Raw genomic sequence first — 17,312 nt, forward strand, 5'->3', positions numbered from 1 at the left:
GGTTTGATACTTGAAATATCACATGATTATTGTTCAGATGCACCTGTTATCTAAATTGGTTCCTGCTGACACACTCAGGCAGTACAAGTCTCACAATAAATCTGATTCCACACATGCAGCCACTCTGTAGATTAAGTTGGCACTGACACTTATTTAAGTTGATTCTAGTGTAACAATGAAAAACTTTGGAGAACCCATACCTTACAGCTATTATAAATATAGGTTATTACTTCAGAACCATATAATGAGAGAGAGGTCTATTTTTAGGTTATTACTACTTCAGAACCACATACCATTTAACAGTATTACTTTTTAGAAGATAATTTGTTGTGCTTCTAGAGAATTGGCAGAATAATCAGAAGCAAAGGTCCGATGGTTCATTGTATCAACCAATCATGAATTACTGGCTAAAGGTTCTAGAATTTACATTATACATAAGTAGTAGAAAAACATAATTTTTGTTTTAACTTGAGTTGTATCTGTAACATAGTGATATTCAGAGGACCCAAACATGGGTACTTCCAACGCTATCACACACAAAGTTAAATGCATTGGCTTTAGAGATACCTCGACAGATGTCATTAGGTGGAGAAGTTATATTCAACAGGGCATGAAGAGATGGTCGCCAAAATAGGGGTTAGCCCCACCCCTTCCTGTCATTCTTCTGCCCACGATGGATGTATTTCGGGGCATCGAAAAGGCAAATTGTGAACTCTGAAGATTTCAATTCATTTCCAACTCATTCCCTGCTAACGAAAGGAACAGTTATCATGTTGGATTAGCCCGCCAAACTAATGTACGGCAAACAGGACATTGAGATGGTAATGGATGTGATTTTAGCGTGTTGTAAACATATATCATACCGATGAATAAAACTTGCAAACAAATTCAGTTACATATAGGAATTGGTTTATCTGGCATACATAAAGAGGATGGCATGATCATAGTATATACATGATGCTAACAATAAGCCTTGCGCAGGTACAAAAGCATATGATCCCAAGTCTGAGAAATTTTGATGAAGAGTAGAATGGCAAAGGGCTTCCTCCATTCGATTGTAATGATGAGGGTAGCTGGAAAACAGTTCAAATACAAGGTTTGTATATGAATGGTGGCGGGTGAAATTGAATAGAACTTTCATCAAGCAAATTAAGATTCTCAATACTCCTTACATCGACAACAAATGCCTCAGGCTAAGCATTTTTAATGGAAAAAACAGGCGGAGGTAGTATAAAAGAAATAAACACAAGCAATCAGCAACCATGTATGAGAGGTATGCAAGGAAATCTCAAGGTGGACACATCAATGAGAGGAACAAATATCCAGTTGCAAGAAAATATCACAAGAATGGAGCTTTAATGGCAGTACAGAAACACCATAATGACCCTCCAAAATAACACCCCAATAATCAGCCAATTAAGCAATCCGAGTTGCAGAACGCTATACAAACATATTTGATTAACCAGATCAAATACTTGTGATACACTCGGGCATTTTATAGGCCTTGGAAGTTGATTAATTAGAGTCGGGGTATAAATGCAGAAAGGAGACTCTGCTTCTAGACCATCCCTCCAAACAACAGCCATGTACCTTTCGAACCTGATCATGTACTGTGACTCTCCACTGGCCACAAGACATATTTCTTGCGTAAGACTAAGAATTTGCGGATATCATAGACCCTGCCTTCTTAAACACATCCATAAAATGGTGAAAAAATTTCTCAGGTATGTGTGCATACATATGGTTACCCTGTTGAGAAAAGAACACGAGTCCGAAGAGGAGACATAGGTATCCAAAAAGCAATGGAATGGCCAAAATGATAGACCAGGCCGAGGAATCCAGGTACCTTAGTGTCAAGTGTAACCATATCTCTGTGTGATTGATAGGCCCATTATCAGTTCCACCGCAGTGATGCCAAAGACGTGAGACATACCCACAGGAATGCTAGAGCGAGTTACCGAGATGGGGTTCAGACAGTGCATTGAATGCCATCTACAACAAATAGTCAGAATTAATCATCAGGAGAGGACATAACAACCTCAAAAAGAAAAACTACCAAAAGATATATGAAAGAGAGAAAGATTACATGCAATTAGCATGATGAGGACAGGGTATGGAGATACACTCCCTCTCCCTACACCCAATCATTTATTATTCGGACGAAAGTACCATCCCAAACGGCAAAAGAAGACGAATCAACTATCTTGTTTTATGATTATATGAAAAGGATATGCACGGACGAAGGCAGTTGAACCTGAAACTAATAAAAAAGGAAACACAATGCAAAATATAGCACCACGATGGTACACTGATATCTCAAAAGACCCCAACAGAGGCATGCCCCTAAGGGTAAACGATATTCTGAGTTTCAGTAGTACAATCTACATTTTCATCTTCGGCAAGTATTTTTAGCGATTCTCTTGATGTACATGAGACACAACAACGTATAGTTGTCCATGAGTAAACACACAATTCTTTAGATATATACCAAAGATAAAAATTCTTAGCAAATTATTTGAACAAAATAAGGCATCATTAGACTCAACAAAATTTGATGTTTGCAGATCAATTAAGTATATCCCTTTATTGCCATGGAAAGAAACTCAAGATTCAATAGAACAAGCTACATTGATCGAGAGAATAAAACGGTTAAGGACGTGGACTCTGTAGGTAAACATACTAAGTATATCAGTATTGTACAGAACATTATGCTTAAGAACCTGATAACCATAAGTGTTGACATGTATTTAGCATCAGTCAAAACAGTATTTTAGATTAATTCCAGACCGAGCCAACACCTAAATTCGGCTGGTAAGACGATACATACAACCGTGCACCTAGTTCTGTAAACAAAGAGGAGTGAAAAGTAGGAGAAGAAGAGGAGCTGCCATGAAGATCCGTGAACAGAGACACACGAGGCTGCATGTAGATGACGAGTAGGCACAGATCGAAGGAGGCACTGACCAGAGGATCGACCAAAAGAATGAGAATCAGGCGACAAGGGGCCAATCTGCAGGCAAAACAAAGAAAAAAACAGATATGAGCAGGAGCCAATCACCAAGAATGGGACAAAAATAGATTTTGCAGCAGCCAATGAGCAAGAACGGGGCAAAATAGAATCGTACAGGAGAGAAAATTTTCTCGGTCTCAGGCGAAATCGCGTCGATCTGCGCCCCACAACCGTCGCGACTAAGAAGAACCGGCGCTAGGGCCCTAGTCTACTACTCTGCCTCTCTCTCTCAGCAGGGGAGGCGCTGACTGGTGCGGGCCGTGGTGGTCGTCCTCGTCCATGGAGGAGGGTGGCTGCTGCACCGAATCAAAAAAATAAGTGTGTGGGGTGGGGCGAGAAGGAAGAAGGGGAGAGGAGAGGAGAGCTCACCGCGCCGGAGTTGGAGGCAGCCCAAACCCTAGCCGCAGGGAAGGGTCGCGCGCGGGCGCTTGCGGCCATGAGGATCGAATCTGGCCGGTGGGAAGGAAGCACTGTCGCGAGGGGAACTCGTGCATGTGCTGCTCACCGGCGAGGGCCGCCGGAATCGCCCGGTGTTGGTGGCGGCGGCGAGGTGGGGGCTGGGGATGCGTGAGGACGGGGAAGGGGGCACAGGTGCGGGAGGAAGGGCTAGGTTTTCGTTTCTTTGTTGCTTGCGTTTTAAAGGGATACGCGTAATGTCTAAAATACCCTCGGCGGGGCACTAAATTTACGCGCGGTGGCATGCATTTTTGTCTACTATTCATTGCTACAGGGACGGAGAGACGATCCGACGGCCCAGTCAATCCTGCAGGTTGATTGAACGGCCCAGATCCGATCAAGCAAGCAGATCCAACGCCAGGGATCCAAATCGCTGAGGAGCCGGGAGGTTCCCTGTCATTCTTATTTCTAGATAGCAAAGCAGAGAACAGAACGTGCACTCCCCGTGGTCGTCCGACTTCTCCCCTGGGCTGGGCTTATCCAGCTGGCTCGCCTCTTGTCTACGTGCTACTGGTTTCAGAAAAACGCACACACAAATCCGTGCTAATTTTCTACTACTACTAGCTTAGCTTATATATAGTCAAACGGCAAGCGCGCCCATTGGGTGTGAATGCATGCTCCCACAAGTGCGTCCAGCGGGAATCATTTGAACGTCCTTTGAGTGCCTGGCTACCGAACGTGAGTCAACAATAATGAAACCAAAACAGAAATTTGTAACAAGTAGTGTACTGCCATCCCACGAGGTTTATCATGGCCACGCTGGCGGAATGTGACCTGCCTCGGCTTACCACGGCGCCGTCAGGCAAAAAGAGAGATCCGCCATGCGCAAATTCAGAATGTAATATCAACATGGGTGAAAAAATAAATTATCATAGATACGCTCGTTTACGCTCGTTCAGACCTTCGCTCGCGCCGCTCCCGCGAGCGGCCAGGCGAAACCCCATCCCGTCGCCGCCGCCTCCCCCTCCCTCGCCGCCGCCAGGGGACGGCGCCGGGCAAAGCCCGTGCGTGCGTCGGCGGCGCGGGACGTCCGGCTCCCGTGGTGGCGCGCATGGCCAAGTACGGCGTGCAGGCGAGTGGATCTGGCGTGGGGGCGGCCAGGTGAGGGCGAATCTGGCGCCAGCGAGGGCATGGCGCAGCCTGCCGCGGAGGCGGCCAGGCGTGCGGATCTGGCACCGGCGACGGCGCGCGTCCAGGGGCGAGCGGGCGTGGTGCACAGCCTGGCGCGGTGGCGGCCAGGCGAGGGTGCGCGCGGGCGCGGTCTGGCGCGGTGGCGGCCAGGCGAGGGCGCGCGCGGGCGCGGCCTGGCGCGGTGGCGGCCAGGCGAGGGCGCGTGGAGGTGCCTCGGATTCGGCGCGGGCTGGCGGGGCGGCGCCCCTCCGGCATGTGGCGGCCGGATCTGGTCAAACCTGGCCAGATCCGTGGTGGGTTTGACGCGCGCCGGCCCTGCGCGCTGGTCCTGTGATGCTGGAGCAGGCGGCTCCGGTCGTGATAGATGCGGGATGCAGGGACTGATCTGGTCACTGTAGGCTCGCCGTGGGCGGGGTGGACCACGACTCCATGGCTTCTACGACTAGGTTCTGCGGCGGTGGCGGTGCGAGACTGCATGAACGAGCTTCTATGGGCACGAGCGAAGGTGTGCGGCGATACGGACGAAAGTCCTGCACGACCAGAGGCTGGTGGCGATGGCGCCTGTGGGTGTCATTTTCCTCGTTGGAGGCGTCACCTGAGGTGTGTCGGCATCTTCCTCGTGCTCGGATGGTGGTTTATCTCCGGGAAAAATCCTAGGTCCGGTGTTGGATCGGCGTGATGGCGACGTGTTTGACGTCGTTCCTCTGTTGGGAGCATCACGTTTGGAGACACTTCCTGGAAGCTCTTTGTGGCGCTCCTCCGGTGCTCGCCGCTGTTCAAGGTGAAGCTCCAGGCGCAATGTACGACATCATCGATGAGTCCAAGACGAAGCTCTACCTGGGATCGACCAAGTCCCGGCTTCTACCCCCTGCTTCCTGGGTGGATGGTGCGTTGGCGAGGGAAGTTGTAGTGGGAGCTGCTGCTGTCTTCGGAGGTGATCGGCGTTGTTCGAGACGCGGTGGTGATGCTTAGCTTAGGACAGGTGCTTCGGTTGTGTAGTCATGTTGTTTGTGGTGGGTGTAGCTCCCTGCAGCTATTAGGGCCGCAGTTTTTTTCTTTCTCTTTCTGATCTTCGGATCTTCACCATGTTGTTCTTCCGCTGCTTTCTGCTAAATCTGAATCAAGCCAGCAATTTGCTGGATCTTTCAGAAAAAACATGGGTGAAAAAATGCACGAATCTCAAAGTTTTGGACGGCCAAGACAGGCAGGGACGTCCGTCGACGTATGGTGGGAAACCGTTTTTCTTTTTTGGACGCTGACCATGAGACCGCTTATTCTTTTGCAAAAAGAGAAGCCCGCCGTTTGCCCATGCATGCAAGTAGCTGCGTGCGTGTTGACTTTTTGACCAGTCGACCTGCCGCTGGCCATAGACTTTTTGACAAGTCCGCCGTTTAAGATAAGAGAGCTCTACGTCGTCGTCCTCGTGTGCGCCTACCTGCTACCGTTGGCTGTTCTTCACAACACAATTAGCACAGAGGGACTTCCGGAGCAAGCACAAATTAATTCTCGAGCGAGCACGAGAGAGCAGCTCCTCCAAGATACGTGCGGCTTCTCCAAGAGATTTATCAGGTGAGTTCTATGCTGTAAGCTGTAATATGTTTTCAATATATATCATCTTCTCCACGCTCATGAGATCCATTCTGCTTTCTTGGCATGCTTTACTTGTGATCATGCAAGAAGCTCACTGGCCTAGCAAGGTGACATATATATGAACTGTAGTATGCGCATGGCCTCCATTTCTCCATGTTACCGAGTAATCTTGTCTTTGAAACCAACCGCCCTTTATCGAAAAATAATAAAGGACAGTGTCGTTTACTTGGTTGTAGATCTTCAGCCGAAGAATATGCACGTCTTGTTGCAGCTTAGCCTTCTTGGCCTCATACTGCTTGGGACACAGCATGCCTCTGGGGCCGCGGGTCCTAGCTCAAACTGCCGAAGGCGGTGCGGCGATGTCGAGATACCGTACCCATTTGGCATCGATCCCAATATCCCCAACTGCTCGCTCGCAGAAGTCTTCGACCTCAGCTGCGAGGTTAGAGATGGCGCCCTCAAGCCCAAGCCGTTCAAGGCCATCTTTGAGGTGCTGGACATCTCCCTGACCCACAGCACCGCCAGGGTGCTCAACTACATCGAGGCTTTCTGCTACAACAACTCCACCAGGAGCATGGAGCATCTCGGCTATCACGAGAGCCAGAACGGAGGGCCTTCCTCCGTCTACCGGCTCTCCGACGTCGAGAACAGGTTCACGGTCATCGGGTGCAACGCCCTGGGCATCATGTCCGACTTCGCCGGCACGGGGTACCAGGGGATGGGCGTGGCCACGTGCCGCAACCTGTCGGACCTGGTGGACGGGTCCTGCGCCGGCATGGGCTGCTCCCAGACCATGATACCCAAGAGGATGTACTACTACGACACCAACTTCTCCCGCTCCGTCAACACGAGCCGGATCTGGGAGTTCAACCGGTGCAGCTACGCGGTGCTCATGGAGGCCGCGGCGTTCAACTTCATCACCTCGTACGTCGGCAACACCACCTTCAACGACACGCACCATGGGCGGGTGCCCATGGTGGTTGATTGGGCTGTGAGGGACGCAAAGTCGTGTGACGACGCACGACGGAATACGACCTACGCATGCCTCAGCAGCAACAGCGTGTGCGTGGATTCCGTCAATGATTACGGCTATATGTGCAACTGCTCGCAGGGGTACAAAGGCAATGCTTATCTCCCCGGTGGATGCCAAGGTACGGTAATCTACTAATTACTCCATCCTTTTTTAATACTAAGATGGATGTCAAACTTTCTCTATCTTTGACAAGTTTACAACACCAAATCTGTATCACTAGATCTATCATGAATTATATTTTCATATTGTATTTGTTTAGTATTTAGTTGTTGCTAGTTTTCTATGAACTTGGTCAAAGATACAAAAGTTTGACTTTTGAAATAATAATAATAATACACATTATAAAGAAGAAACCGGTGGACTATCTTCGTACTGAATGTGTATACACACAAATGTCAATAGAATTGCACTCTGAATATATATAAAATTGTTCTTACTATGTCAAAATTCTAATATTTAGTTTTGCCATCTTACTGCAGATGTCGACGAATGTAGTAACAACAACCCATGTCCTTCGGGAGGCACTTGCCACAATACAATTGGAGGATACCGGTGTTCTTGTCGTGTAGGAAGAAAAATGGAAGACGATACATGCAACCCTGATATCGGCTTAATACTAGGTAACACAAAAAGGAATGAGATCATCTAGCTAAAAATATTATTTTTGTCCTATCCCTTGACCTTTAAGTCCATTGAGTTTTCCTTTTGTCTAATTTATGGTGCTAGTTATTTGATATTCTTAATTAAGACATCAGATGAGGATCAGTGTGTGGACTTGGACATGAGAAATAGACTAAAACCTTTATTATTTGTGTCCCATTCACTAACCGTAAATTTTTAAACTAATAATTCATCTTTTGTTAGCGAAAGAACACCAACTAACTCTCTCTCTCTCTCTCTCTCTCTCTCTCTCTCACTCACTGAAATAGTTGTCTCATCCCATATCGTCATGCATGCAGGAGTTACACTAGGATTATTTGGGGCAATCATTATCGCCATGATCACTGTATTTTGGGGACAAATGATAATCCAGAAGAGAAAATTGGAAAAAGTTAAGAGGGAGTATTTCCGCCTACATGGAGGGTTGCTTTTGTTTGATAGGATGAAATCTGAGAAAGGTCTTGCTTTCACTATATTTTCAGAAGCTGAGCTTATACATGCCACCAACAACTTTGACAGTACCAGAATACTTGGAAAAGGAGGTCATGGAACAGTCTATAAAGGGATATTGAAGAACAACATTACAGTTGCAATTAAAAGATGTGCATTAGTTGATGAAAGGCAAAAGAAGGAATTTGGCCAAGAGTTGTTCATTCTATCCCAAATAAATCACAAGAACATTGTGAAACTCTTAGGTTGTTGCCTTGAGCTGGAAGTTCCAATTCTAGTATATGATTTTGTTCTAAATGGTACACTTTTTGAGTATATTCATGGAAAGAACCGATCATCACATATCTCCTTCAACATTCTCTTAAGGATTTCTCATGAAGCAGCCGAAGGACTCAGCTTCCTACACTCTTATGCATCTCCCCCTATTATTCATGGTGATGTAAAAACTTCCAACATTCTTCTTGATGACAACCACATGGCCAAGGTATCGGACTTTGGAGCCTCGGTACTAGCCCCATCTGATGAAGAGCAATTTCTCACAATACTTCAAGGTACGTGTGGATACCTTGATCCTGAATACCTGCAAACGTGTCAGTTGACAGCTAAAAGCGATGTGTATAGCTTTGGAGTTATCCTTTTGGAGATCCTCACAGGCCAATTGCCACTAAAGCTTGAAGGGCCTGACACACAAAAGATCTTATCATCGACTTTCCTATCTGCCATGAAGGAGAACAATCTTGATGCGGTGTTGGTCAAACACGTGAAAGAACAAGAGAGCATGGAGTTGCTGAAAGGACTTGCAGACCTAGCAAAGAAATGCCTAGATATGTGTGGTGACAGCAGGCCCTCGATGAAAGAGGTTGCGAATGAGCTCGGCAGATTGAGAAAGCTTCCAATGTATCCATGGGTACGAGTGGGCGTGGAGACGGATGGAGAGAGCCTTCTAGGTGGAGATTCCACCGGTGTTCAGGAAGTAGAATCTGACTATTCTATGGGAGAAAATGAGAACCAACACATAAATCTAGGAAGTTCATATTATGCTAGGTGACGAAAGCAATTAGATACTCCATTAAGCTACTAGCACTTGCGTGCATAGCTTCTTTCCATACGTTTTTCTCTCTGAATATTGTTACCATGTGTATTTGCCCCCTGACTAGCATTCTTGAACGTGTTTTATGTGTATTTGATCTGGTCACACATATTTGGTTGGATTGGATTTGAACAAAAGGGATAAACTTTTTGCTGACATGTGGAAACTGCTGACTGATTGCTGGTCATGTAAAGATTTTAACTTCCAGTACTAACTCGTCAGAAAATTTAAATGTTAGTCATGTAAGTTAAACCTTGAACACCTAGGGTAGTTTGCTTTCGTTGGAACTCTCATATTGTTGATTCGTTATTTCATGATAATGAAAACCAGCTCCTTCGTATGAGGCAAAAAAGAAAGACAAAGTGGCCCACCTTGTTGAGGATGCAAGCGGGGAACTCTGCCAATATTTTGTGGCCTAGTAATATTATTGTAAACGACAACACTTATTTTGGATCAGAGGGAGTATAAGTCTTAAAATTTTAAATATTAAAGTAGCAAGTTCTTCAATAAACAACAGCCATAGTTGTATCTGGGATAGACTAGGTACATACCGTACACATCATGTATTTTGGAAACAGATGGCTACATTATTTGCAGCGTTCAAATTCATTTCCATGCATGGTCGCCTGGGAAGCATGACTAGAATTAAACTTACTTGAAGATCGTAAATTTAAGAAGAATTAAACTTGATTGGAGATCATCAAGTTGATCAACCTATTCCAGGCATCCAGTAAACCAGTGTAAAGCAAGTAAATGCTCTTAACAACCAATGGCAGTAATCAGCAGTATCGACTACCAAAAAAGCGAAGCACACACGGTAACAGATCCACGAAACGAAACAGAGAGCGTCTTCATTGTACATAGACAGAGTGACCCATGGCAGCTACTTTATCCGAAGCTGTTTTTTTCTTGGATTCAACGATTCAAATGTCGCTTATTACATTACAAACCAGAGCAGCAAAAATGCATGCAGTTGGATTTGAAAAGAAAAACATAAAAGCTCAATCACAATAGTGAGGGTGAGGACTGGCTCGCCGCATCAAGGACACATGCCGGTTACTCAGCTGCTGCCCCTGTGACCTGCCAGTAGAGTAATGTTGAGCATTCAGTAACTTGATAGCAAACTACAAAAGGCATACAAATATTTCTAAAACCCTACTACTGAAGCAAAGGGCGCAAACACTGAGTTCTTTTTAGCAGAAATCATGCTGCCTACGATATCAGATTTAGCTGAAGCAGTCATAGGTATTCATTGCCACAGCAAAAAATAATCCAAAATGATTTGCACATTTTAACAGTTACAGATGAAAGCTCTAACATTAACACAGCTAAAATTCCCTGCAGAAACCGAGGTATATATATTCCTATGCTCATAAAATTTGATCCTACGGAAAGGCTCATCATATATAGAAGACCAAATAGAGCTTCACATATAGTCAGACACATCTCAATGCACTCCAGTATTTTGGCACAAGGAAGATCATCTACTTGTTATCTTTTGGTTTGATTGCATATAGAAACAATCGTTTTAATATAACGAGCCAGTTGGTTTACCAACTGAACTTTCTCCACACTAAATAGAAATGATGATAATTTAAGAAAATGGGACCAGAGTGAAGACAGGATAAGATAACAACATCATAGTAGCAAAAGAGCTAGAGTGACCACATAAACAGTAGAAGGTAGTGCTCTAAATCGTTGATGTGGTAAGAAATAACTCCAAAACAAGGGTGCTATTGTCATCAGTGGGTTAGGCAGTTTTGTCATAGGCTACAAGATACTAGGGACACTGAACCCTTTTTGCGTCACTACAACTTACAAAACAGAAATAGCCCTTAGCTTGCTTTCAAATAAAAAAACCACGTCGCGATGCCCCCACACAGTCCAGGGCCGCACCTAACGTCGCACCCATCTACAAGCGAAGGAAAAAAAACCTCCGAAAATTAACCAGCGAAAAAAAACCCTAAACCAATCGCACGCACGACTCTCCTGCCCTCCACTCTCGATCCCCTCCCGTCGCCGCCGCCCTCGGCTCTCGATCCCCTCGAGTAAGCTGCGTCGCCGTCGCTCTCGATTCCCTCGAGATCGTTGCGCCGCCATCCCCTCAAGATCCCCAGATCTCACACCGCCACCGCCGGTGCCTCCTCCTCTGGCGACGCGGCGAACGAGAGCAGGGCCGCAGCAGGGGTGGCTGCCTCGTGCCCCCGATGTCCAGGAGTACGTCCAAGATCGTCATGTTTTCTTCCCCATCGAGTTCGCCTGTTGACTGGTTCGCGAAGGTTTCGGCAGATCCGTTTTCGCCCTGGATGTGAGTCGTGTACCGGCGACTCTGGCAGTCCGACCTCGTGCGCGTCGTCCTCACCATCAACCCCAAGTCTTTCCTCCAGTGGACCATTGAACTCCACAACCAATTTCTTCGACGCTGTCATGCAGGTTCGAGTCCACACAGTGAGGAGATTGATTCATGCGTGCTTGTTTCAGTCCAGATCTCTAAATAAATGTTCCGAACGAGGAAGCTATGGGAGATTGGCAGTGTCAAGCATGTGTTTCCTTACGTCTTCTTCTGTACTCCAGCTGGTACAACTTCCTGTACTTTCTCATATTTTTTTGGTTAATTGTGATATGTATTTATTTCAGCTCACACCTCAGTTCCAGTAACCATTAGACTGTTCTCTTATTGGATATTCCTCAGTTCCAGTAACCATTAGAGTCTGACTTCTGTTCTCTTATTGCATATTAGGGTTGTAGTTTTTGATACTACTCCTACAGGGCATACTTTAGGGTTGCTGCAGTTCCGATCAACACTTGAGAAGAAAAATGATGCGAGTAAAGAATAGCTTCAGTGGTCTATTGAATCAGGTGTTCCTTAATCTTGATAAATTCCAATCTATTGGGAAGCTATGATTGTTTTCATGTGTATGCCCACCGCCGTGTTGCTTTTATTCTGATTTTAACATATTATGCATCTGTTCATTCCAACATGACAATACACTGTATAATTTACGAAAGAAGATGGGCATGATAGTCTATTCTTGGTTCATTAGAACATGGCCTACCAATATGTTGAGGAATTAACGGCATCCTGAATAAAAGATGATTCCTTAATTGTTTGATTTGTTGAGTCTTACATATAAATAGATACTGTGATCCATGGAATTCTTCCATTGTTTGTATTGAAGTTAAATGACAATCTGCTCTTCATATATACTTTCAATATAGTAGAATATTCATTTGGGATAAATTGACTTGTTCTATTCGAAAGTGCTGCACCGGCACTAATAAACAAATCCAATCTCATGTCATCTATTTATTCTGACAATGGTGCCGTGTAGACTAGGAATTAGAAAAAAAACAAGTACTAGGATACATTGCAAACTATGGAACGAAAGAACCTACTTGAAAAGGCCTCAGCAGTTCTACGCATGAGTCGGGTAATGCAGCATTATAGGATGATCCATTCATATGCATACAAAGGCTTCAATTTTGATTTCCATTCAGTTTCATCCGAATATTGATTTTTCTTTAGTTTAGATCAGCTACGATTTAGGTACTACAGTTGTATAGGATGATCCACTGCCATTCATACAGAGGTTCCAGTCTTGAATATGTTTCAGTTGAATTCAGTTTTTCGAGTCAGCCCATCTCAGCTCTATGTGACATTTATAAGATGACTCCATAAAATTCACAAAAGACGGTATTTTTTTCCCATCTCAGCCCCAACTGTTGCTTTCTTTGAGGTTTGGTCGTCTAAGTAGCTTTGCGGTGTTATGGCCGGTGCAGGCTGGAGGACCCTGACTCGGAGGAGACGACAGAGTTCATGGCGAGCGAGGCGGACTTGGCCGAGTCCATGCTTTCCTGGTTAGGGAGAGCCTCCAACACAAGGTCATGTGTTGCTTCTCTCCTCTATTTGGATTTTATTAATTGGTGTCTTTTTTACTGATTCCTTCGCTATTGCTGTGCGCTCCTAGGTTTAGTCCATGTCTCTCTAGATTACTTCTATTTCGTACGGATGGTCTTGAGTTTGCACAATTCCAGGATGTCAGCTCGCCGCACATGTGATACTTATTGTTAATAGTTATAGAATTCCCTAGGTGTTCTTTGTTATTTTTGTGCACAGAAGTTGTTTGTCTCTTTGTCCGAGCCAATTTCAGTTACAAATCCCCGAGTTAAACTACATGTGGCTAACAACATTGCAGATGAAGCTCTCGTCTTTGACTATAAGTTTGACATGTGCTAAGAGTTTTTCGGTGGTTGATATCCTGCACCTCAAACACAGACACCCCGTGTCGCGTCTCCCTCGTGCTCCTCCAGATCCGAAACGGCTCCACAGGTTCCCCGCAAATCGCCGCAGCCCTTCTTACCACCAACGATCAAGACTCCGGCACCAGCCATCTACTACGTGCGCGCGAAGGCGAATCGAACGCCCCTCTCCCCGACCCCAGATCTACGACGAGAACAAGCGGCCGACAGATCCACGCATCTACCTACCCAAGGACGGATCGAAGGAGGGGGGCCGGAGGAAGAGCGGGGGGATACCTGGCGGCGGACGGGCCGGGCGGGCGGTGACTACTTCTTGTGCGCCTGGACGAACTTGGAGTTCTTGAGGTCCTCCTCGGTGAAGCCGGCGGTCATCTTGGTGATGAGGGCCCCCGTGACGGCGAAGCCGGCGAGGAAGGGCCAGGTGCGGCCCCACTCCCGGCGGAAGAACACCGGCCACGGGTCGAACGCCGAGAAGAACTTCATCTCCGGTGGGTAGCGCTCCGATCTGGTTCTCGGTGCTTTGCGGCGTGGACGGGGAGGAGACGAGGGGAAAAGAGGAGTGGCTGGCTGTGGGTTGGGTTGAGTGAGTCGCGGTTATACCTGGCCAAATGGGCCGGCCCGGCACGGCACGGCCCGGCCTGAGATAAACAAGATGTTAGGGACCTCCCCTGGCCCATACTCGTACCTGGGCTTTCCCCTTTGACAGCTCATGGGCCGGGCCTGTCTATGCACACCTCTCGGCTACAACCTACAAGTACTGGGAAGCAGGCAACGAGGACGGCATCCAGTGGATCACGGCGGACCGGCGGCTTTTCCCTTTTACCTTTCTTCCTCCTCGGTTCCTCTCAAGAGTGCTTCCTCCATTCGTGTAATCGATGATCTGTAATCTGCTACTACCACAGAGAGTGTAGATTGAACCCTGTATCCCATCTAGTCCCTTACACAAGAAATCAGAAATTCTGACCAAATAAATAGGCGAGCAGTGGCCTAACCTTACCTGCGAGAAGAATGGGCCTGCGGGGACGAAGATGATGATGAAGGCAGGCGGGGCGGTGGCCTACATCTGCGATCGAAGTGGCCGGAGCGGTGGTGGTTTTCCGCACGCCGACCTTGCCCCGATGTCACCAGCGCCACCGGTGGCGTCAGACCCGACAACTCCGGCGCCGTGCAGCCCCTTTCACCGCACAAGGAGTTGGTTCCCCCCGCCGTCCTCGCCGCCGCAAACAGCTGGTTCCCCGCCGCACTCGCGCTCAAGCTCTCCAATCGAGATACGACGGAGCACAACCAGCAGTGTCTCCTCCCCATGGCCCCAAGCCGCACTCTTTCGAGGACGGCGCAGCCCACCTCGCCTCCGGTGCTCCTCGGCCCTCGCCACCGCCGCTCCTCGCCCCTCGCCTCTGCCGCTCCTCGACCCTCGCCTCTGCCGCTCCACGCCTTCGAGCGAAATTCTCCTCATGCCTGCGGTCGCTGGAGGGAGTGCGCCGTAATTCCCTCCTGTCTCTGCCCCGAGACGGGACGCGCTGCCGTGTTGGCTAGGGCGAGGACCGCCGCCGCTACTCGCCCCTTTCCTCCGCCGCTCCACGCCTCTGACGCGGAGAGCTCTCTCGCGTGCGGCAACCAGAGGGAGTGCGCCGCGAAGGCCCGCAGCCTCCGGCCTCTGCTCCGAGACGGTAGGCGCCGTCGTGGTCGCCGGCGACCAAGCGACCATATCGACGTTATCTGCTCACTTGTCTACAGGTCAACGAAAGGGAGGTTGTGGGGAAAGGGATTAGGATGGACCGTTTGGGACGAGTTGCTGCTTTTCCGAACGAGAAAAGGGCATGACGTGGCTGACCCCGTCTGCTCTAAGATTCGTGCGAATAAATCAAAGGTAGAAAAGTCGTTCGGGCTGAGATCCTAGAACATGGCACGTTCGGCACTTATCAATACCCAAAAAAGAAGCATGCATGCCTTGGCTTCAATTGCTTGTCGCCACGCATGTACTAGCGCCTTCAATTCTCCTGCCTCCTGCGCATGTCACACCTCTCCTCTGGATGCAAACCAGCCTTCTCATCTCTCCGCATGCAAAAATGCAAAACCGTAATTTGCTCCAGGCCTTCACGCGCTTTGTTCTCTCTGGAAGCAACAACCGAAAATTTGGAAAAAAAAGTGAGCGCTTTGAGGCCTGTGACCCTAAGCCGGCTGCGCATGTCACACCTCTCCTCTGGATGCAAACCAGCCTTCTCATCTCTCCGCATGCAAAAGTGCAAAACCGTAATTTGCTCCAGGGCTTCAGGCGCTTTGTTCTCTCTGGAAGCAACAACCGAAAATTTGGAAAAAAAAAAGTGAGCGCTTTGAGGCCTGTGACCCTAAGCCGGCTGCGCATGTCATACCTCTCCTCTGGATGCAAACCAGCCTTCTCATCTCTCCGCATGCAAAAGTGCAAAACCGTAATTTGCTCCAGGGCTTCAGGCGCTTTGTTCTCTCTGGAAGCAACAACCGAAAATTTAGAAAAAAAGTGAGCGCTTTGAGGCCTGTGACCCTAAGCCGGCCCAGACTACGATTCGATACCACGATCTCACTCACACCAGACTGCAAACCGTGACGAGCTAGCCACTCCACCACATAACTGCTTGTGAAATATTAAGCCGCCCAACCCTATAATAACACAAGGATTGAAATTTTGGGAAAAACACATTTTTGAAACATTTCTTGAAAATTTCGAACAATTTGAAATGCCGCAAATATTTTTTCATACTCAAACCTTTTTTCCGAAAAAATGTGAGCAATTTTTGTATTCCGACCTTAAAAAAAATACGGACATTTTTGGCAAAACCTACTAGTTTTCTAAAACGTTAACAACTTTTAAAACTCTGGAACAAATTTTGTGAATTTTTAAATCATGAACAATTTCTCCTATTGTGTTTTTTATAAAATTCCTGAACTTTTTTTGTGACACGAATTTTTTTCTGAAATTGTGAACAAATTTTGGAAATGGGAGCATATTTTGAAATTCCTATACATTTTCTGAGACATGAACATTTTCCGAATGACATTCTGAACATATTTCGAGAAAAGAGAACATTTTTCAAATTCCTGTACATTTTCTGAAACATGAACATTTTATGAATGACGCTCTGAACATTTTTTGAAATTTCAAACCCAAAACATTTGTTTAAAAAAGGAAATGTCTTATAAAACACGGACACTTTTTAAATTTGTGAACAAATTTAAAAAAACTCAAACCTTTTTTAAAAAGGGGACATCTTTCGAGAATACTGAACAATTTTTTGAAACTTTGGGAAAAAAGAATACGTGAATACTTTTTCAAAAAGGAACATTTTTTAAATTCCTATTTTTTGGAAACCTTAAAAAAATTATGAATCTCTGGAAAAAATTTAAAAATGCAAACATTTTCTCAAAACAGGAACATCTTTTGAAATTCCAAAACTAAATTCGGACAGCGAATTTTTTTTTAAACCAAACTTTTTTTGAAACTTCGGAACAAAAAATTGAAAACATGAACATTTTTTCAAAATGCACATAATTATTAAAATGGAACTTTTTTTAAACTTCCCAACACAATCTAAGACATGAACATTTTTTGAAACTTGTGAACAATTTCTAGAAACGAAAACTTTTTTTATTTTTCT

At 46.4% G+C, this 17,312-nt stretch overlaps 2 protein-coding genes and 1 long non-coding RNA gene across 4 annotated transcripts; 2 read left to right on the forward strand and 1 right to left on the reverse strand.

Moving 5' to 3' along the window:
• Positions 1-6,041: 6,041 nt before the first annotated feature.
• LOC123170170 (wall-associated receptor kinase 3) lies at positions 6,042-9,517 on the forward strand. 2 transcript variants are annotated; one of them, XM_044587999.1, is made up of 4 exons: positions 6,042-6,166; positions 6,424-7,338; positions 7,700-7,840; positions 8,180-9,517. In XM_044587999.1, exons 2-4 carry the CDS (start codon positions 6,441-6,443, stop codon positions 9,376-9,378), a joined length of 2,238 nt encoding a protein of 745 aa, XP_044443934.1. In that variant the 5' UTR covers positions 6,042-6,166; positions 6,424-6,440; the 3' UTR covers positions 9,379-9,517. The 2 variants fall into 2 exon arrangements, with proteins under 2 accessions (XP_044443934.1, XP_044443933.1); XM_044587998.1 differs by lacking the exon at positions 6,042-6,166 and having other exon boundaries at positions 6,187-7,338.
• A 734-nt stretch (positions 9,518-10,251) lies between these two features.
• On the reverse strand, positions 10,252-14,262 carry LOC123170171 (uncharacterized). The gene is made up of 2 exons (XM_044588000.1): positions 13,957-14,262; positions 10,252-10,500 (listed from the first exon to the last, which is right to left on the reverse strand). The coding sequence occupies exon 1, from the start codon at positions 14,161-14,163 to the stop codon at positions 13,987-13,989; it is 177 nt and encodes a 58-aa protein (XP_044443935.1). The 5' UTR covers positions 14,164-14,262; the 3' UTR covers positions 10,252-10,500; positions 13,957-13,986.
• Positions 11,421-13,552, forward strand: LOC123170172 (uncharacterized). The gene is made up of 4 exons (XR_006485068.1): positions 11,421-11,637; positions 11,700-11,997; positions 12,161-13,114; positions 13,201-13,552. It is a non-coding gene; the product is annotated as an uncharacterized lncRNA (long non-coding RNA).
• Positions 14,263-17,312: the final 3,050 nt, after the last annotated feature.

The sequence above is a fragment of the Triticum aestivum genome, chromosome 7D (genome assembly GCF_018294505.1).
Source record: "Triticum aestivum cultivar Chinese Spring chromosome 7D, IWGSC CS RefSeq v2.1, whole genome shotgun sequence".
Classification (NCBI taxonomy): Eukaryota; Viridiplantae; Streptophyta; class Magnoliopsida; order Poales; family Poaceae; genus Triticum; species Triticum aestivum.

Coding starts and splice junctions, on each gene's coding strand:
- LOC123170170 (XM_044587998.1), top strand. CDS start 6,306: ATGAACTGTAGTATGCGCATGGCCTCCATTTCTCCATGTTACCGAGTA. Junction 7,339..7,699: donor TCTCCCCGGTGGATGCCAAG/GTACGGTAATCT, acceptor ATCTTACTGCAG/ATGTCGACGAATGTAGTAAC. Junction 7,841..8,179: donor TGATATCGGCTTAATACTAG/GTAACACAAAAA, acceptor TCATGCATGCAG/GAGTTACACTAGGATTATTT.
- LOC123170171 (XM_044588000.1), bottom strand. CDS start 14,163: ATGAAGTTCTTCTCGGCGTTCGACCCGTGGCCGGTGTTCTTCCGCCGG.